This window comes from Liolophura sinensis, chromosome 7 (assembly GCF_032854445.1).
Source record: "Liolophura sinensis isolate JHLJ2023 chromosome 7, CUHK_Ljap_v2, whole genome shotgun sequence".
In the NCBI taxonomy this organism is placed as follows: Eukaryota; Metazoa; Mollusca; class Polyplacophora; order Chitonida; family Chitonidae; genus Liolophura; species Liolophura sinensis.
The window spans coordinates 46,113,904-46,132,071 of record NC_088301.1 but is presented as its reverse complement, the minus strand read 5'-3'; the positions used below and the strand labels follow the sequence as shown (position 1 = coordinate 46,132,071).

Genomic DNA, 18,168 nt, shown 5'->3' with positions numbered 1-18,168 from the left:
TAATATGTACTTGTTTTGTTTTGACCAATATAGGATACAAGTGAGGTATAAAATATGTTATGCAGGTAACTCAAATCTCACCTGGAGGTGACTCATTTCACCTGTGTGTTGTGTGTAACTCCCAGGGTGTTGAGTGGAGATTATACCTGCTAGATTATTAGATAGTCCTAAGCAAATGACTTTTGAGACAAGGTAATTACATTATGCGATGATTACCTTTACCTAACAGAAAATGAAGACTTGCTTTACCTGTAGTACCTGTGTTGTAACATTTTTTAACACAGGCCATAACTGTCATAACAGGAAATTGGAATATACATGTATTTGTACATGTAGAGTATGTCAGCTATCTGTGCAAAACTTGTTGCTGTAATAGTCCATGTACCAAAAAGTGCTCATGCTTTCATCTCTCGCGATCTATTTGCTGACAATTGCAGGTGTCATGATACTGCTGATTGGTTAACTATGGTAATTACCCGCTGGAACAAAAATCATCAGTTTTGCTATTGAATGTATGGAATTGGAAATGTAAGCACATGTGTATTAGTTTTGTATATGCATGTTCATGTGGTAAATTGCATTAGGTTCTAAAGATATGTGTGTATTTGCTTGTTGCTGCTGAGAGTCAATTTAAAGTCTTATTTCTTACATAAGCATGTTTGCATTAATAGCTTTGTAAAAACTGTATTTATGTCTTAAATGTTATTTCAAAACTAATAGCGTAAATATTAGACTTTGTGGATGAGTTTGTTTCTCTAATTCATTTCAGAAGTGTTTGTCATCTATTTTTTCTTCACAAACGTGACATATCGGGACCATATTCCTGCAGATTTGTTTCACCAACATATTTTAATTTTTTTAAATTAAAAACCCATTTTAAAACATTTATTTTGAGGTGGATAATTAAAGATCAACTTTCTGTTAAGCATGCAAGCATCCATAAAGATACATTCAGAGACAGATATAGTTGAATGAAGTTTGTTACGGGCTGCACCTCAAGATTATCAGACAAGATTAGAGATACGCTCCGATTGATGAACAACACAGCTGATGTTGATAGTTTGCCTTAGTTGTATGGGAACATGACTACATGCTAATACTTTGCCTTGTCAGCCTGGTATACAAGCACATGTGGTTGTTGTGTACATGTACCCTATCCCTAGATGTATGTGCCCCTGTGTCTTTGTTTACGAGATGGTCACTTGGAAGTTAAATACACTACAGGTATGGATGAGGGTTACATGTATGGGTGGTACCAGCTGTTTCCATCCCAAACCTGGATCTGCATAAATGCTAATGTATTTTTATGATAGCATTATCATTTATAGAGAAAAGGAGAAAAAAAATTACTGGTTTTTGTCATAATTTTATAACAGCAATATTGATCATTTAAACAGAAGAGAGATTGTGTCATGTGTGTCAGAGAATGTAATGCTGGATGATATTATAGGCGTGTGAAAACACAGCATGAGTAAGTTATGCTGTCCTTCTATTACATAAATAGGTGATGACGCCCTTAACATTCATGTCTTTATCATGAAAATGTGCAGATGATCTGTTATCTTCTGAACAAACTAGACCTTTTTATTGGAGTGTAATGACTAAAGTCACAGACAGTGAATCAGTGTGCATTGAAATTCGGACTTGAGACGATTAGATGTAAATAGATTATTCACATTCCATTTTACAACTTGTATACATCTACTTGGTACACACACAAAATTGTCAGAGTATATAGTACTGATGATAAGCCACTTGTATCGCGGTTTTAGCCAAGCTGAAAAATGTTAAATAAAATTGCACATGCCAAAGTAAAATTGCACATGATTTTCAAAGTCATCCATACTGAAGTTAGTAAGTAGATACCACGTTTGAGCTGTGCGATATATATGTATCTGATAAAACCCTTATGTGTTAGAGTTTTTCAACAATGCCTTGGGGTATAATCAAAAAATTACCTGTGGATACATGATGTATCTGTACATGTAAATTAATGGTTCACCTGTGCATCCAAATTCATTATTCACCTGTGCATGCATCTTACCTGTACTTATGTTGTCATCTAGACCTTAAGAATAAGCAGATTTTAGCAGTTGTACTCTTCCGTTATTTGCAAGAATGTGTCAACAGGAACATCAATATAAGTAGAGCCATACAAATTAATATACACTTACATATATAGAAGTACCTGTATCTGAATTTTCCAGCTTCAGTAAATGGAATTTTAAACATGCCTTTGGCAAAATTAACTAGTGGTCTTTAGTGTGACAATTTAGAGCACTTTTCCAATAAGAACTAATGGAACCAAATGAAATATTTAAGCCTAGTGTAAACCACACCATATTTTATAGACCTTGTCTTAATCATAACTCTGACTTTCAACGTAGCTATATCAAAGAGTATCTGCAATTTTCTATACTGTTCTCACCATCCTTATCATTAGACAGAGTCCTGAAGCCATATGATTTAATCAGTATTTCCTGCAGATGCGATCAACATTTACACCTGGAAACGGAAGTGCCTTACCTGCCCATTGAGCATGGCAACATCATTGACCAGGAATGTCTTAATGGTGACTGCACACAGAAAATGGCAGGAATTGTCATTTCATTGAACGTATTGAAACTCTGCTTGCATATATACCGTACCAAATGGTGGAATCCTGAAGTTTTTGGTACTGGGGTTTTCTTCTGAGAGTGATAAAATGAACATACACCTTGTTTTCATCAAATCCCTGGTACAGACAACTGGATCAGTTTTGTCAGTAATGTTATTTTGTTTTTTGCAGATTTAAATGGCTTGTAGTTTCCACATGCTTTGGCGTGAACCATATCATGTATAATGTCCACTGATGTCTCGTGACATGGGATTCTGTTAAACATGCCAAGAGATCTGTCATTCTACATATAGCATGTCTCCACAGCAGCAAACCATCTCTCCAATGCATTGTGAATCATAACTCGTTTTTTGTTTGTTTTTTTTCCTGTACACCTGCATGTCATTTGTAAAGCTGTTAATAACTGATGAGAGGACCCTGGCTGGCTCAGTTACCTAAAGTGTCTTCATCTTCCTTAGCAGACCAGTACAGTCACTGGTTGATAGGAACATGGTTTTCACGATTGTTGACTTGAAATGCTTCTTTATGGTTTATTAGTGGTGTATAAAATTTGGACTTAACACTTAGTTCACACTTAGTGACCCAGTTCTTTTTCACCATACAGTCTTACCTGTATCTGTTTTGTAATTGTTTACCTGTTTTATGTTCAGTGGGAGGTTTCTGTACACTCCAGTATTGATCATCTTCAAGATTCAATCAGATCTGCCATACAACCAGGTCACCTTGTTACACTTTGGTCTAGCTTTTGTAAAAAAACAAAGGTTTACAAGTATACTTCCCCTGAAACATGATCCCACATGTTTATGTATAGGCAGGCACGCCTCACCATTGCTGTACTTTCAGAGAGAATTCTGGGGTTGTATTTTGTTTCCTTATACATACGTTGTACACGATGAAGTGCTGAATTGGCATTCAAAAATCTTTCAGTGTGGTAAATGTTTAATCGTGACTCCAAGATTTAAGAAAGTAGATCTGATTTTATGAGGCCTGCATGAAGTGGCAATGAGTGTATGTATAATTGTAGTGAACTGTGCATCCCAGTCAGTCATTAGAAGATTTGCTACAAGTATGTGATTGCAGTAGGGACAAAGTCAAAAGAGCATGTGCATTTCCATCACAAGAATTTTTTTTTTTCATTTTCAAACAATTGTATATAAGTCTTTTAGTTTTCTATGACATTCCCAACTATTTTTTTTTGTGTGATTGAGTGCATTTCGTTTCATAATATCATGTTGAAAGAGGTTACAGTGGTCCATAGGGCATCAGTGATCAATGATTTTTCTGATTAACTTTGAGAAATTTTATGCAGGGGACTAATAGAAATTTCATGTAAATATACAGGTTCAGATCACCGTCTACTGTGTTTTATGAAGCTATGTCAAACAAGCACGCATATATCATCACAGATGAACTTATCATTTCCGAGTTGGCTTTAGAGGATATTAATAATCAAACTGATCATGCATTGTATCAGAGTCACATATTTTTTGACATTGAATCGCTTTACACTGTTTGTGACTAGAAAGGGACCATTGATAAAGGCCAGAATAACATATGGCACTTGGTACATGACCTTTAAAGCTTGTGCACAATGACTGCCCTTGTTTGAGGTGACCAGGCAAAATCCAGATACCAGCAAACTACACAGCAGATTTCACATTGCTTATGTGAGTGCAAATATATTCATAAGGCCTATGGTTCAGTTAAGTTAAATTACAAACGTAACTTTGCATTGACCCCATTATATGGCAGGTTTTACATAAAAGTGTCATGCCAGAAAAATAAATATTATTAAAGTTGTATTCATTACAGTGTTTGGCAGGTGCCAGATGTGATTTCAGGAAAACTTTTTGGATCCTTTCTAAATGGAGGTAAACGGCGGGTCACATACAGCGGGTAGTATTTGTAACTTCAAAAGCCCTTATTTTTATGCAAATTGTAACGAGAGATTAAAGTTCATGTTTCTTTTTTAAACACTGTGAGGTTATGCTATATATGGCACATTAAAAAGTTTTAAGATGTGCATTTGAAAGGTTTTTTACATTATCAGAATTTCATTTACAAAATGTGTTTTTGTTGCATTCAGAAAATCAAACGCATTACAATATGTTTTTTGTACAAATATTTCTTTTTAACATTGCTCATTACTTGACACCCAAATTTTCTTTAATTTTGAATTTTTTAAATGACCCCTATAATTATAGACGATGTACATTTATGAAACTGACATACAGGAAATGTACCGTGTCTGATTTAAATGCAGATCAGGTTTAAATGGAAATATGTGTGAAACATATTCACCCAAAATAATGTGATGTACTAATTTATAACATGTATGGATAAAACTACCAGGAAATGACCTCATTCTAGGCTGAGTAATGATTGTAGCCTACATAACACACCATAATTCTTCAACCTTTTCAACCACCTCAGAAACAAATATTTTAAAATATTCTGTGCGAACTGTAAGGTTTAGAGAAATAATTAGCACAGTTATATGAGGATTGCATTTTTAATGACACAAACAATTGCTTTTTAGCCTCATTTTCATTATAATTGTATGCATAACTTCTTCTGACAAAAGTTTTTTAGTGGTTAAAAAGGTTTAAGATTTACAATAATAAAGGTGAAAATTGTTAAGGCCAATCGCTATGCTTCTTGAGGCCATTGGGGATTTGTTTGAGATCACCTGTATTCCAGGGCATGGTCGATTTCAATACATGTTAATAAACACATGTACTAAAATTAACGTGAGCCAGGTGTAAGTGTCATGCCGTGATGTCAATAATTAATATGTAAAGCTACAGTTTATTTTTCCACAGCTGATAGAATTATTATGCAATCTAGTAGTTCATGGCTTTAATGACCCTTAACACCATATACAAAGAAGGACTATATAAATCCTCATGAGGAACAGTTTAATTGAGATGTCAAAATAGCTGAACAAATTTAGCCTTGTCTTTTCTCTGTGTTACAGACCCATGTCTCAGACTAGATGGCATTGTCAGTGAAATCCCAAGGTGAGAGTTAAAGGTACACAACATACCCCCAAGGAGGTCCCAAAAGACAGATAAGGACACAGGGCTTACATGGGTGCACCCCCTGGGGCATCACAAAGGGCACCACTCCCAGACTGTCAGGAATTTCCACCCAGGGAATCAACAGATCTATTCTGAATGCGCAGAGGTCTGCCCACTCAGCTTATCCTAAGTCACGTGTTTGAACACCTAACAGGCACCAGGTTTGTCACTCGGAAACGCTGTTCTAAGTTTGATGTGTACCAGGAAGATTTCTCCATGTTCATCTGCTGCTTACTTTTGAAAGGTCTACAATGACCAAAGTTATTAAGTGAAAAATGTTATCGTGCTAAATGGAAGCCTGATAACAGTGTATAACTGCAGAGGGATCAGGTGAAAGTTCGCTAATGGATGTGTTAACCAAAGTTCTGAATGATTGTTGTGTTGGTCCAAATGTTACACAGTGGATTGTGAAGTATGCAGCCTTCTCCTGGCAAATGGTTGGATCGAGGAGACCTCTGATGAAATGGAAGTGAAAAATGTTTTTAAAATCCTGGAGATATTTGTCAATCAGTATTGTGAAAAAAAATTGACAGCTAACTGAAAAGGTAAAGCCTGTGGGGACTTGACTGAGAATGAAAGAAATTCTGTGAGAATACTTGTTAATGGGAGATTCATTACTGTGATAAAGTGAAGTGTCAGAAGTGCTTCAGGTCTGTTGGATGTATTCATAATCGGGAACGAATTCATAAATATTAAATGTGTTTGTTTTATGAACTTGACAATTTTCAAACAATATAAAGAGTGCTTCTATAAACTGAGGCCATCTTTTTTATGTGCTGTGCTATAATGATTTTCAAGTGCTCCTTGAATTTCCAAGGCAGTTTGTGTTTTCTTACAAATTTAGAGAACATCGTCAAACATGGTGCTTTTGGTGAAGACCTCTTTATCAGCTGCCATTCTAATGGCAGTACTGATCATACCTGTGGATGTAGTGCAAGTGAACAGTCAGAACCCTGCAACCTCAGAAATGGTATGGAATTCTGGAAGGAGTTCACCTCAACCTGGAAGAACTGATGCTCATAGCAAATTGCTCATGCTGTTATTTTCACAGCCTCGAAAAGTGCCCAAAAGTGATACTGTTATTTTAAGCAACGTTGCAAGTGGATTTACAGACTATTACACTAGATATGCTAGAGATAAGAAGCCGCTTTCACATGTCAGAAGTTTTCATCAAGACAGAGCAGAGCAATATAATTCATTACAGTTTTTACGTCACAACTCAGTGAAAAAGTTTATGAAAAACATCATTTTGTCTAAGGGATTTAGTTCGACATGGGGCCCTGCTAATGCAAGGGTCAGAAGACAAGCATCCACCCTGGCTGTGACACCTATAATTTCCACTGTTACTGAGGGTGCCCCTTCTCTCAGCCTACCCTCAGTAAACGTTCCTAGCAGTAGTAACACCTCCACAAATATTGTACCTTCCCCTGAGCCATCACCTGAAACCAGAGCAGGTGTAGATTTCAAGAATAAGACAACAGGAAGAAATCCAAGTGTTGTTGTTGTTGAAAATACCTCACAATCTAATGCCACGAAAATTTCAACTTCTGTTACGACACTGTCCCAAATTAGCGTAGCCTCAGGCAAAGGAAACAAAGCAGGTGGGACGTCATCAAACACCACGCCATTGTTACTTGTAAGTAGAAGCAGTGATGCATCACTAAATTCCTCATATCTAACTGAAAATTCTAGTATGTCTAAATTTAGTCGCAGTCCTGATAATGTGACTGCCAGTACAGGTGAGCCTCAGGCTAGTGCAACTACTGACTACACTGACACACAAATACTTCTTACACAGACATCACCTGGAAGTGCCGGCGAGAACATTCCCACTCTCACTCCAGAGCCGGGAAAACCTCCATTAGGGACTTTAACTCAGGGAGATATCACTAAGCCACCACCAACAACAGCAACATCCAAGACCATAGTTACCCAGATTTCACACACATCTACAGGCAACACTATTTACAGCAATGAGAAAATTACAACGGCTAGTCCCCAGTCATCAGCCGCTAGCTCTAGAGTAGTTACTAATGGGACAGCTGTAGATGGAAAGACAAGTTTACCTGAGCCTGAGACGAGTTTACCTTCATCCGAACCCGTACCTGAAGGTGAAGGAACACCTGAACCTGAAGCTGAGACAATGAATCCTGAAAACAACACAGAAGAACCCACTGCTGAGCCTATTATACCATTCGCTGAGCCGGTACCCAACTTTGAAGAGGCAAAGAAGGTGTGGAAAGAAGCATGGCCAATACACATCTACTCTATGGGGACGGCATTCTCCCTGTTAGCTGTTTTCTCTCTGATCAGCATCATTCGACTGTGGAGGATCAAGCACCTGTTCAGCCAGAAGTACTTTATCTCGTTGAACCTTCTGATGTTCCTGATGGGTGTCATTCGTGGTGTTTACCTGCTGGTCGATGGATATAATTCCAGGCAAATCTTTTCTCGTGTCCTGGACTATTTTCTGCTAAGCACAGGATTTCCGTGCCTCACCTCTGCATTCAGCATTTTGTTTTTCGCTCTTCTACAAGCTACAAGAATGCAGCTTGTTGGACCAAAGGTACAGAAAATTCAAGTGCTGATTGCCATTATAGTGTGCCATTTTGGAATTTCCATCATCACAGACGTTGTCGTGGGTTATTTTTACGGTGCCAGGATAATGTTATTTCTGTGTGAACTGATATCAGTCCTGTGGGGACTTTTTCTTGTGATAGGGTACTGCTACATCTTCAGGAGACTATATGCAGCTGCCTTAAAGAGACAAAGGGTCATGGAAAGACTAAGTAATGTTCGCAGCAGCAGGTCCCCGGGAGTAAATGGTACATCCCAGAATATATCTGACAGAAAACCATCACGAACTGATAGTTCTGTCACAGTGAAACCTTCACAAAAATACACACTGAGCCTTGCTGTTAAAGTGACTCTGGGCACAGCCATTCTAGGACTGGTCTATATTGGCCTAGAAATGTTTGGTATGTTTGGTGTTTTCGGTGTTTTTTCACAGAAAGTACCTGAACCCTGGCCATGGTGGGGCTTCGAGTTTGGCCTTCGGCTTGTGGAACTATTCATGTGCGTGACAATGAGCTACATTGGGACTCAGCCATTCAGGTATGTGGAAGGGTTACAGTCACGTCGGTGGTGTTTCTACTGCGCCGCATGTCGGGAGCTGTTTCGTCCACGCTGTGGCTCTCAAGCAGGTAATGATCATTTGGCTTGGAATGAGATCGGTGCCGATCTAAGCAGCAGCGCTGCCAGTGACCAAGACACCGCGCAGCAGGCGACACGCATTGTCTACCGCAAGAGGAGCAAAAGCAAAAGTCCACCTAAGAAACTCGTGCCATACGAGGCGGTTCAGATGCAGGTAAAGCTTAACACACAAAATGGGCATGCAGGCAATGGGGTAAATGGGCATATTAACCCCTCGCTTGAAGCAGGAGTGGACTCCCGCCCTGTATCCATGCTGGTATTCGAGGATGGCTTCATACGCTTTCGCAACGACGACGAACTGGTTGTAGTGATGTTGACCGGTGGTGAGAATGTGACCGAGGATTCGGCTGAGCTGACGCCCTCTCGCTGCGCTAACGACCTGGTAACTGGTGCACAAGACTTGTCTCAAACTAATGCTAATACTAATGATAACCTGTTCGACCGCAGCATGCCTTATGGTGGCGGTTTGGCTAACTCTGAGCATGAGCATGGAATTGTTAATGACGGTTTTTCAGGTGGAGCAGACAGTTCGCGAAACTCTGGTGTGATTCCAGATGGCGCCACTAACCCTGTGCTCCCGCTTAGTCGCCTGCGAGCCGCCGAAGGAGAAAGCGATGTTTATAGCGCTAGCAGCATGCAATCCTACAGTCGTTCAAACTTTTCTGAGAGCATAGAGCAGGAACTACAGAATCTTATTGTCAGAAAATCATCTCTGGTGGTTGAGAAAGCTAAATCATCCACAAATTTACCAGCTGATATAGAAGACAGCTATTTCACAAACATGTTAACTTTCACTGAGAAATCTCCTAATGTGTTAACAGGAGTCCGCAGCCCTCCTCACGAACGTGTTTTACAAAACTTTTCCAATCCTATCAGAAGTATGCCATGTAGTCCCTTAAAAACTTCTCTCGAAAGTCCCTCTGACAAGAAAAAGTTCTTATCTAGAAGCAACAGTGATCATTTACCATTGGTTAAGCATGCATCAGTTCGGACTAAAGTTTACAAGAATGCCAAATATTTTTCTTTGTCAGACCTAGAATTGCAAATCAAGTCGGACGATCTCAGACCGGGTCTAGAACCAGTGCATCCACCTCCCCAATTTAATCCGGTGAAACTGATCAGCTCCAGCAAAGTCCCAGAATCAGAGAAACAGATTGAATCCCTTGGTCTGCAACAATCTGGGAAGGCTAAGAATGGTTCAGTACCCACAACAAATGGGTCCAGCTCTCCAAAGAAGACTTCAAAGACAAAGAAGAACCAGGAAGAAAGGTCAAAAACTGTGGATTCTGATCAAAGTGAATGTTAGATAATGTTACAGTCCGGATTCATATTTTTTTATGGTTTAATTTTATTTGTATTCGGCTTTTTTGTGTAGTTTTAAAGGAAAGATACTGACATTCCATATGAGGAATTAAATATTCAGAAAAGTTACTAAGATTTTACAGATGAGTGTTTTTTTTTTTCCATTTATCTCAAGTTGGTCAAGATATATTTTTGTCCTCATTGCAGTCAGCAATTTCATCTCAAAAGTACATACATGTATAAATGAAGTCACACTTCACTTGCAGGTATACATTTTCGTGATCGGTACTATATTTTTTCTATAAACTTCAATGAAACTTATGTACTCTGAGTGCTAGTAATTATTGGTTTCCTTTTTACAATGTGGATTCCAGCCAAACTGATACATTTTGCTGTTGTAATCTCAGCTACCTTGTAGTGTGACATGGGAGGCAATTGCTCTATATTAGACTGGAGTTAAAATCAAGCACCTCAGTTTGCACAGGATACTGTTAAATTCTCATGTGCTTTATTTGACCTGATTCTGAGGTCAAAGTAGTATTTTGTTCATGTCCAAATTACTTATTTTGCCCTATTCTGAGCACCCTATTGATCTTAGAAAGATGTTTTGAGGTTGTTTAAAAGGTAGGATGATACCTTACTGGGAAAATATAGTTCAACACCAAAGGTAATACTTAATTTGTCCCTTAAACTGCACTTTTTGTTCAGATTTTAGGACAAACACTTTCCTCCCTGAAGGGTTGCAAAGATAAAGAGTTTTTTCGAGAGTTACTCATGTAGAGAGCAGAGGATTATTGGTGCATTGTTCTTGCTCTTCCAAAATGGCCTCCAAAATTGATTTATTCCATTTACATGTATTCTTCTGCGGTCACCATTTTCCCTGCATCTCATCTCATGGTATACTGAGGGTGGTAATTATATCATTTGTCTGTGAAATCACCCTTCCAAACCTCTCATAGATCATGTGCATATAGCAATGAGAGTATTTGAGCAAATGTTCAAGAAATGTTCCCCGGTAAGCACATACATTCCTGTATGTTAAATTTAACACATTTGTGTTTACATTGGCAGACTCCCCTTGCAGAAACATTGACAATGCATGAAGGAACACAAAATTTTATATCTTGTTTGGGGGGAGGGGGAGGGAAGAAAATGTATGGATATATTTTTGTTCCTTTTATTTTTGAAATATGCTTTAATGGCCTAATTTTGAGGTCAAATGGAAATTAGAACATGATTCTTCTTGTGCACATAACCCTGTTCATGCTGAAGATGCATGTATCAACAAAAGCATGTTTGTGCAGATGTATGTAAACTTCGTAGTTAAGTTTAAAACATAAATTGTGATGATTGTTAAATGTGCTGTCTTGAGACTATTGTAAAATTTGCTGTGAAATATATATGTGTTTGTATTGTGTCATTTATATAAGTTTCTTTTTTGCCCTGTTGTAATAAGAATATTGCTCTTATTATGTGTGAAGTCTGTGTCTGATTGCAGTAGGATAAAGACTTCTTTATCTTTGGAGCTTTAATTAGTTATATACGGAATGCGTGCGAAGTTAATTTTAAAACAACTTAATGATGTGAGAAAATATGGTTAAGTGTTAAGGAGAAATGTTAACAGAAAAAATTTGCTTCAAAAACACTTAAAATGTAGACAGGAGTTTTGTGTCGAAACAACAAAATGACGTTCAATGAGGAATAAAGGTATCAGCAGCTTTTGTTGTGTTCATGTTTGAAAAACAAAAATGAAACTTTCCACACTAACTTGTAATCTAGATGTAATTTTCGTTACCGGTACTGCATTTTTAAAGAATTAATGAATGTATTCATGAAAACATTAAGCAGGTATATATATTTTTTATTTCTATTTTTCTTTTATAAGTCTACAAGATGCAACTGCTTTTGAATACTGGCTTTGGAAACTTGGTGTTAAAAAAATGTTGCTCAGGTAAAAATTTGCCAAAATCTAAATTAATTTTTTGATTGGAAATACTTGTATTTGGGTCAAAGGTGTGTACGAAGAGATCTGTACTCAGCAAATATCCAATGGTCATTACCTTTATCTGTCTCGTTCCAAATCACACCTTCATCTCTGCTTTTTTTATTCTAGATCTGTGTCATGTACACACATTTTCATTCCTAGGTCTTTGACTGGCAGGTGGTCTTGTCTGTAATCCTGTACTTTTCATGACTGCATGTTTTATCAAGGGTCTATGGCCTATTAATTTGTGCTTGAGAAGGAAAAAATAATTAAGGCAGATTTTTCACCTGTATACCTGCAGGGCACGTATTAATTGAGCAGCTCGGTCAAGCTACATGTAACGGTAGTTTACATGGTGTGTTGTGAGCTTTTAGAGATATGTACTGTCAATTCAACTGTAAGACAAAGTTTAAAAAATATTACCCATGCATGTCACCTGTGTTTTTGTGGGTATAACAGAGAAATATCTAAGTACATCTGTCTTGAAAAAAGGGAAATAATTTTCTTAATTTTTGGCTTTTGACAATTTTTGTCACACTTTTGCATGATTACCCTAACATGATTTTATTCGTGGATATATATATATATATATATATATATATATATATATATATATATATATATATATTGGGGGGTATGTTTTTATTTTTTTTTTACCTTTCTGTGCATCATTAAATTTATGTAGTATCTATACATACAATGCATCACATGTTTATAAATTATTGTCACATGGAGTCTACTAGGTTAGAATAAACAGCATTCTACAGGAGTGGTACCACAAAGATTGAAGATGGCTCAATAACATGTTTTCTCAGTTTGAATTTTAAACACTTAAGTATAAAAGCAAAATACTTGATGGATTGATTGATTGATTGATTTGTTACGGTTGTGACAGTGGTCAGGTAAATGTGTATAGAAAATATCACAGTGCCTTGAGTAAAAGGAAAAATATGCCATTTATATTATTTTTCTGAAATGAGGATAAGATTTATAGTAATCAAAAATAGCCTTACATTTAATTAACGTCAAAATAGTCAAGATGAAACAATAAGACAGTAGTTTCTTTACTTTAAAGCAAACCAGCTTAGTAAAGATTCTGTTTTGATTTTGAAATGTAATTTTGAAGTAAATCACTGTAAACTCAGCATAAATGTATAAGAAAACATCTTTATGCTGTTTAGCCATGTGTGTCATTATGAATCTCAGTTGTATATTGTAAGATTTCCTTTTGAATATCATCAGTATTTTATTATGAAGATCTTCCCATACATTTCTGTGGGGTTTTATTTGCCTTGATCTGATTCTTCCTGGGGTTTTATGCTGTATTCTATCTCCCTGAGGTTTTATGCTGTATTTTATCTTCCTGAGGTTTTATGCTGTATTTTATCTCCCGAGGTTTTATGCTGTATTTTATCTCCCTGAGGTTTTATGCTGTATTCTATCTTCCTGAGGTTTTATGCTGTATTCTATCTTCCTGAGGTTTTATGCTGTATTTTATCTTCCTGAGGTTTTATGCGTTATTTTATCTTCCTGAGGCTTTATGCTGTATTTTATCTTCCTGAGGCCTTAGTCTGTATTTTATCTTCCTGAGGCTTTATGCTGGATTTTTTCTTTCAGAGGTTTTATGCTGGATTTTATCTTCCTGAGGTTTATATACTGTATTTTATGCCTGTTTTGCTTGTCTGTATATAAACATGAACATCGTTTTAATATATCATCAATAGGTATGTTTTGTATTTATACTGTACATTTTAATAACTCTCATGCACTCTAAAGGTGGATTGATTTCCATATACATAAATGTATATATATAATTTTTTTACCTTCTTACTTGTCAGTTTCAGTGGACAGTTTTGACATTCCAAAGACTGCTACATACTGTACATATTGTGTACATAAACATAGAAGAGAGAGAGAGAGATGTCTCCTATAGTTGTATTACATTCCTTACAGTAAAGGGAGGGTTGGTCGCTGTACTGTGTAACATGCCTACATTGTGGTGCTATCTATTCTGAGGAATGTCACGTGCTAGCAAAGCCTTGAAAATTAAGTGCTTGGCCTAGCTCTTATCAACATGTCTCACAATATCACAATTAAACTTCTTTGGTTTGTTACAGACCTGTGATATTTTTAACCTTTTCTTTGTCTTATGTTTCTGACTGCCTAGTGCTTTATTACAGATGGTGGAGATAGGAACCCCCCACCCCCACCCCACCCTCCAAATCTCATTCCTGAACTTAGTTTCTTAGTTGAAAGTTTGTATTACATGTCTACATCTAGGCTACTGTTACTGTACAGATACATTGTTCCCATATTACAACCTTTCATACCTTTATATGCTAGGATGTATTAATGCTTATATAAGGTCATCATGCAGTATATACAGTCATGTAATACCCACCATTAAAAATATTCAAGAAAAAAAAAGTAGAAAAAAAGTTTTTCATGATTAATCAAGGGAGCTCACTGGTCTGTTGTAGCCACCTCTCATGCTGCCCAACAAAATAGTTACCAAGTGATCAATAATCCATGTTGAGACATTGTCATGACTGGTTAATATTAATAGGTTACAGTGAAGGAGATAGCAAACTAAGTGTAAAAAAGCTAAAGCAGTTGATACTGACTCGCATGGATTGTGTTGAATTTGTGCATTGCACACTGACATGATCAGTTTTACACAAATTGTGTACGCTGTCATGCATGTCATTGTCGATGTGTTACTTTAATTAAAAAATTATATAATTTGTGCAACTGGCAAAATGAGTTTTGTACAGAGGAGTGAAAATTTAAAACTGTGTGCAGGTATATCAAAATAAATACTTTGTATTAAAAGTGGCATGGTTTTTAGAGCTGTCATAATCCTTAGATACAAAGAATACATGAGCATCAAGCTTTCAAAAATTGAGATTTTGTATTTTCTGACATTACTTCCCAGCCGCATCCATCACTGTGACCCCTGTGACCTTGGTGGTGTTCAAGATTTGTATACCTAATATTTGCTAGTGGTTGCATTGATGTAAAGCGAACATATAGAGCAGCGCATGTACTGTTAGGACTATGCTTGAAAGGGAAAATCAGATACATCTGCCTCTGAGTTTGTGTACTAAAGAAGCATTCAAATGACAAGTTTTTGATATCAACCTCTGCCACCTGCATGTAGTTTGTAATTGGAGCCCATTTCACTAAACATATTCAGCTGATCTATGACATAAATATCAGGCCAGCTATGCATTTTTGATGCAGTGAAGGAAATTGTGGATTGGACATGTGATAAATACCCATGAAGTGTTTCCCTGGTGGCTTAATGCATTAGACTGATCATTCATTATACTGTAAACAGATACATGATATATTAGTGGTTAATGGTGGGTACTTGTCTGTGCTGGTATATAGGTTATTCCTGACTCCGGGTAGCCTGTACTACTGGCGTATACATGTACAAACACGCATGTTCTGTGGCTGGATGTACTGTAGTGTTGTTTGGCTGAATGTAATAGATGCTCTCCCAGGAATTCACCATCTCTTCTCACTGTCCTTTCACAACAGTTACTGCTGTAGATAAATATGTATGTTTTTCTTCCACAAGACTTATTACATCATTGCTGTTCCATGTCTTCAAGCTGTTCCACATGACTTATTACATCATTGCTGTTCCATGTCTTCCAGCTGTTCCACATGACTTATTACATCATTGCTGTTCCACGTCTTCCAGCTGTTCCACATGACTTATTACATCATTGCTGTTCCATATCTTCAAGCTGTTCCACATGGCTTATTACATCATTGCTGTTCCACGTCTTCAAGCTGTTCCACAAGACTTATTACATCATTGTTGTTCCATGTCTTCAATCTGTTCCACAAGACTTGTTACACCATTGGTGTTCCATGTCTTCAAACTGTTCCACAAGACTTATTACACCATTGATGTTCCATGTCTTCAAGTTGTTCCACAAGACTTATTAAATCATTACTGTTCCATATCTTCAAGCTGTTCCACTAGACATATTACACCATTGGTGTTCCATGTTTTCAAGCTGTTCCACAAGACTTATTACATCATTAATGTTGCCTCTCCCCAGGGTGTCCATCCACACGACCTGTTACATCATTAGGGTTGAATCTCCTAAGGCTGTCCATTCACAAGAACCATTTCATCATTAATGTTGACTCTCCCCAAGGTGTCCATCCACAAGACCTTTTACGTCATTAATGTTGAATCTCCTTGGGCTGTCCATTCAGAAGACCTACTATGTGTACATCATTAATGTTGAATCTTTTCTGCCTCTCCATCCACAAGACTTATTACATCATGGATGTGGAATCTCTTCGGGCTGTCCTTCACAAGACATCATTAATGTTGATTCGTTTTGGGCTGCCCATGCAAAAGACCAATTGCATAAATACTGTTCAATCTCTTCTGGATGTCCCTCCACATAATGGGCACATAATGAAAGTTGTGGGTTCCCCTAGGCTCTGTCCGGTTTCCTCTCACCATAATGCTGGCTGCTGGCATATAAGTGAAATATTCTTGAGTAAGGCATAAAACACCAATCAAATAAATAAAAAAGAAATGAACCAAAGCCCCATAGTGGAAGACATGATCTAGTTTAAATGATCTTTAGATGGCAGAAACATCTAAGAGTGTCATCAGTCGTTTATTATCCAAAAGCTCCCAACAAATTTTAAAACTATGTAAAATAATATAATACATTAACATTTTCATATAGTGCATAAACATAAATTGTTCATGATTCATATTGCTTTTTGTGAGCCCATGTAAAATCTTCAAAACTTCCATATTCACTGTATTCAAACTATAAAATTAAAATTTCTGACCAAATACACTGACAAACTTCTGATGAACTAATAGGGTTTAGTGTTCAGTTTTTCTATTTTGGAGTTGACACGTCAATATGTGAGGGCTAAGCATTTTAATACTGAACAGACTCATTTGCACGTATTGATAAAGGGAGACAACTATTATGTGCACACAATCCAGTAAATGCAATAATGCATGTACGTACATTCACAAACGGAGGAGGCCTAAGTCTGTTTAAAGTGCTTGAATTTATTTTTTCCTGAAGGTAATTTCTGCAAACATTGAGCAAAGGTATTTCCTTTGGGGAAAGCAGACATTAAGATACTGTGAGCCCGAACCCATGGCACTTAGTTCCATCTGGGAAGAGCATTGGAATGCTCTTCCGAGACTCCACTGTGGAGGAAGAATAACATGACGTATGAACATCAGAAGTGTTAAATGTCTGGATCAAATAATGATCATCGCGTCATTTTGGCACGTTTGGAGCAAAGGAAAAAGGAATTTCGATCACATAATCTATTCTAATTTGCTGCCATTTACACAGAGGTATTAATTTATGTAATAATTTGTTGTTACCGGTACCCAATATAATGTACCATGCAAAATGAAAGTTAGCTCGCCAAAGGATCTTCTGCCTTATTTAACATTCTGATATTAACCTTGGCGATGGTCTACCGACGGAATGAATGTCAGAAATATAAAATATTGAGTTGGTAGGCCTACATGGAAGTTAGTTGCATTGCCGGCCCATGTCGGCGATGGAAGTTAGTTGCATTGCCGGCCTATGTCGGACGTAACAGGCCATATATGGCCTTTGGACATGGTGAACTATAAGGAGGTAGCCTCCATGGATGCACATCAGCGAAACAATTATGGGTGTTCTTGCTGGGGTATGTTTTTGGTGTACCTTTCAGCGGGCAATAAGCTTAAAGTTGATTCCAGGTACACAAGTTCGTATTCACAAATTTGCACGTTATGACCACTGAAGGATGTTCACTGCCGTTTCTTCTGCACTCAAAATGTGCACAAATCGGACCAAAGGGGCATACTTCACTGATCACAATAGTCAGGCCAGGTATAGATGCTTTAATTTGCATGCATGTATATTGGATAGTACGCTAGCTTTTGCAAGAAATATCTGTACTTCACCTGC

At 37.3% G+C, this 18,168-nt stretch overlaps 1 protein-coding gene across 1 annotated transcript in view; it reads left to right on the top strand.

Annotated features, from left to right (window-relative positions):
- The window catches only part of LOC135471417 (uncharacterized), a 29,242-nt gene extending 16,494 nt beyond the window's left edge, over positions 1–12,748 (top strand). The window contains exons 3-4 of the mRNA XM_064750647.1: positions 5,595–8,811; positions 9,942–12,748. Of these exons, the coding sequence (XP_064606717.1) occupies positions 6,557–8,811; positions 9,942–10,014 (2,328 nt within the window). The 5' untranslated portion in view covers positions 5,595–6,556 and the 3' untranslated portion in view covers positions 10,015–12,748. The remainder of the gene's footprint in view (positions 1–5,594; positions 8,812–9,941) is intronic.
- Positions 12,749–18,168: the final 5,420 nt, after the last annotated feature.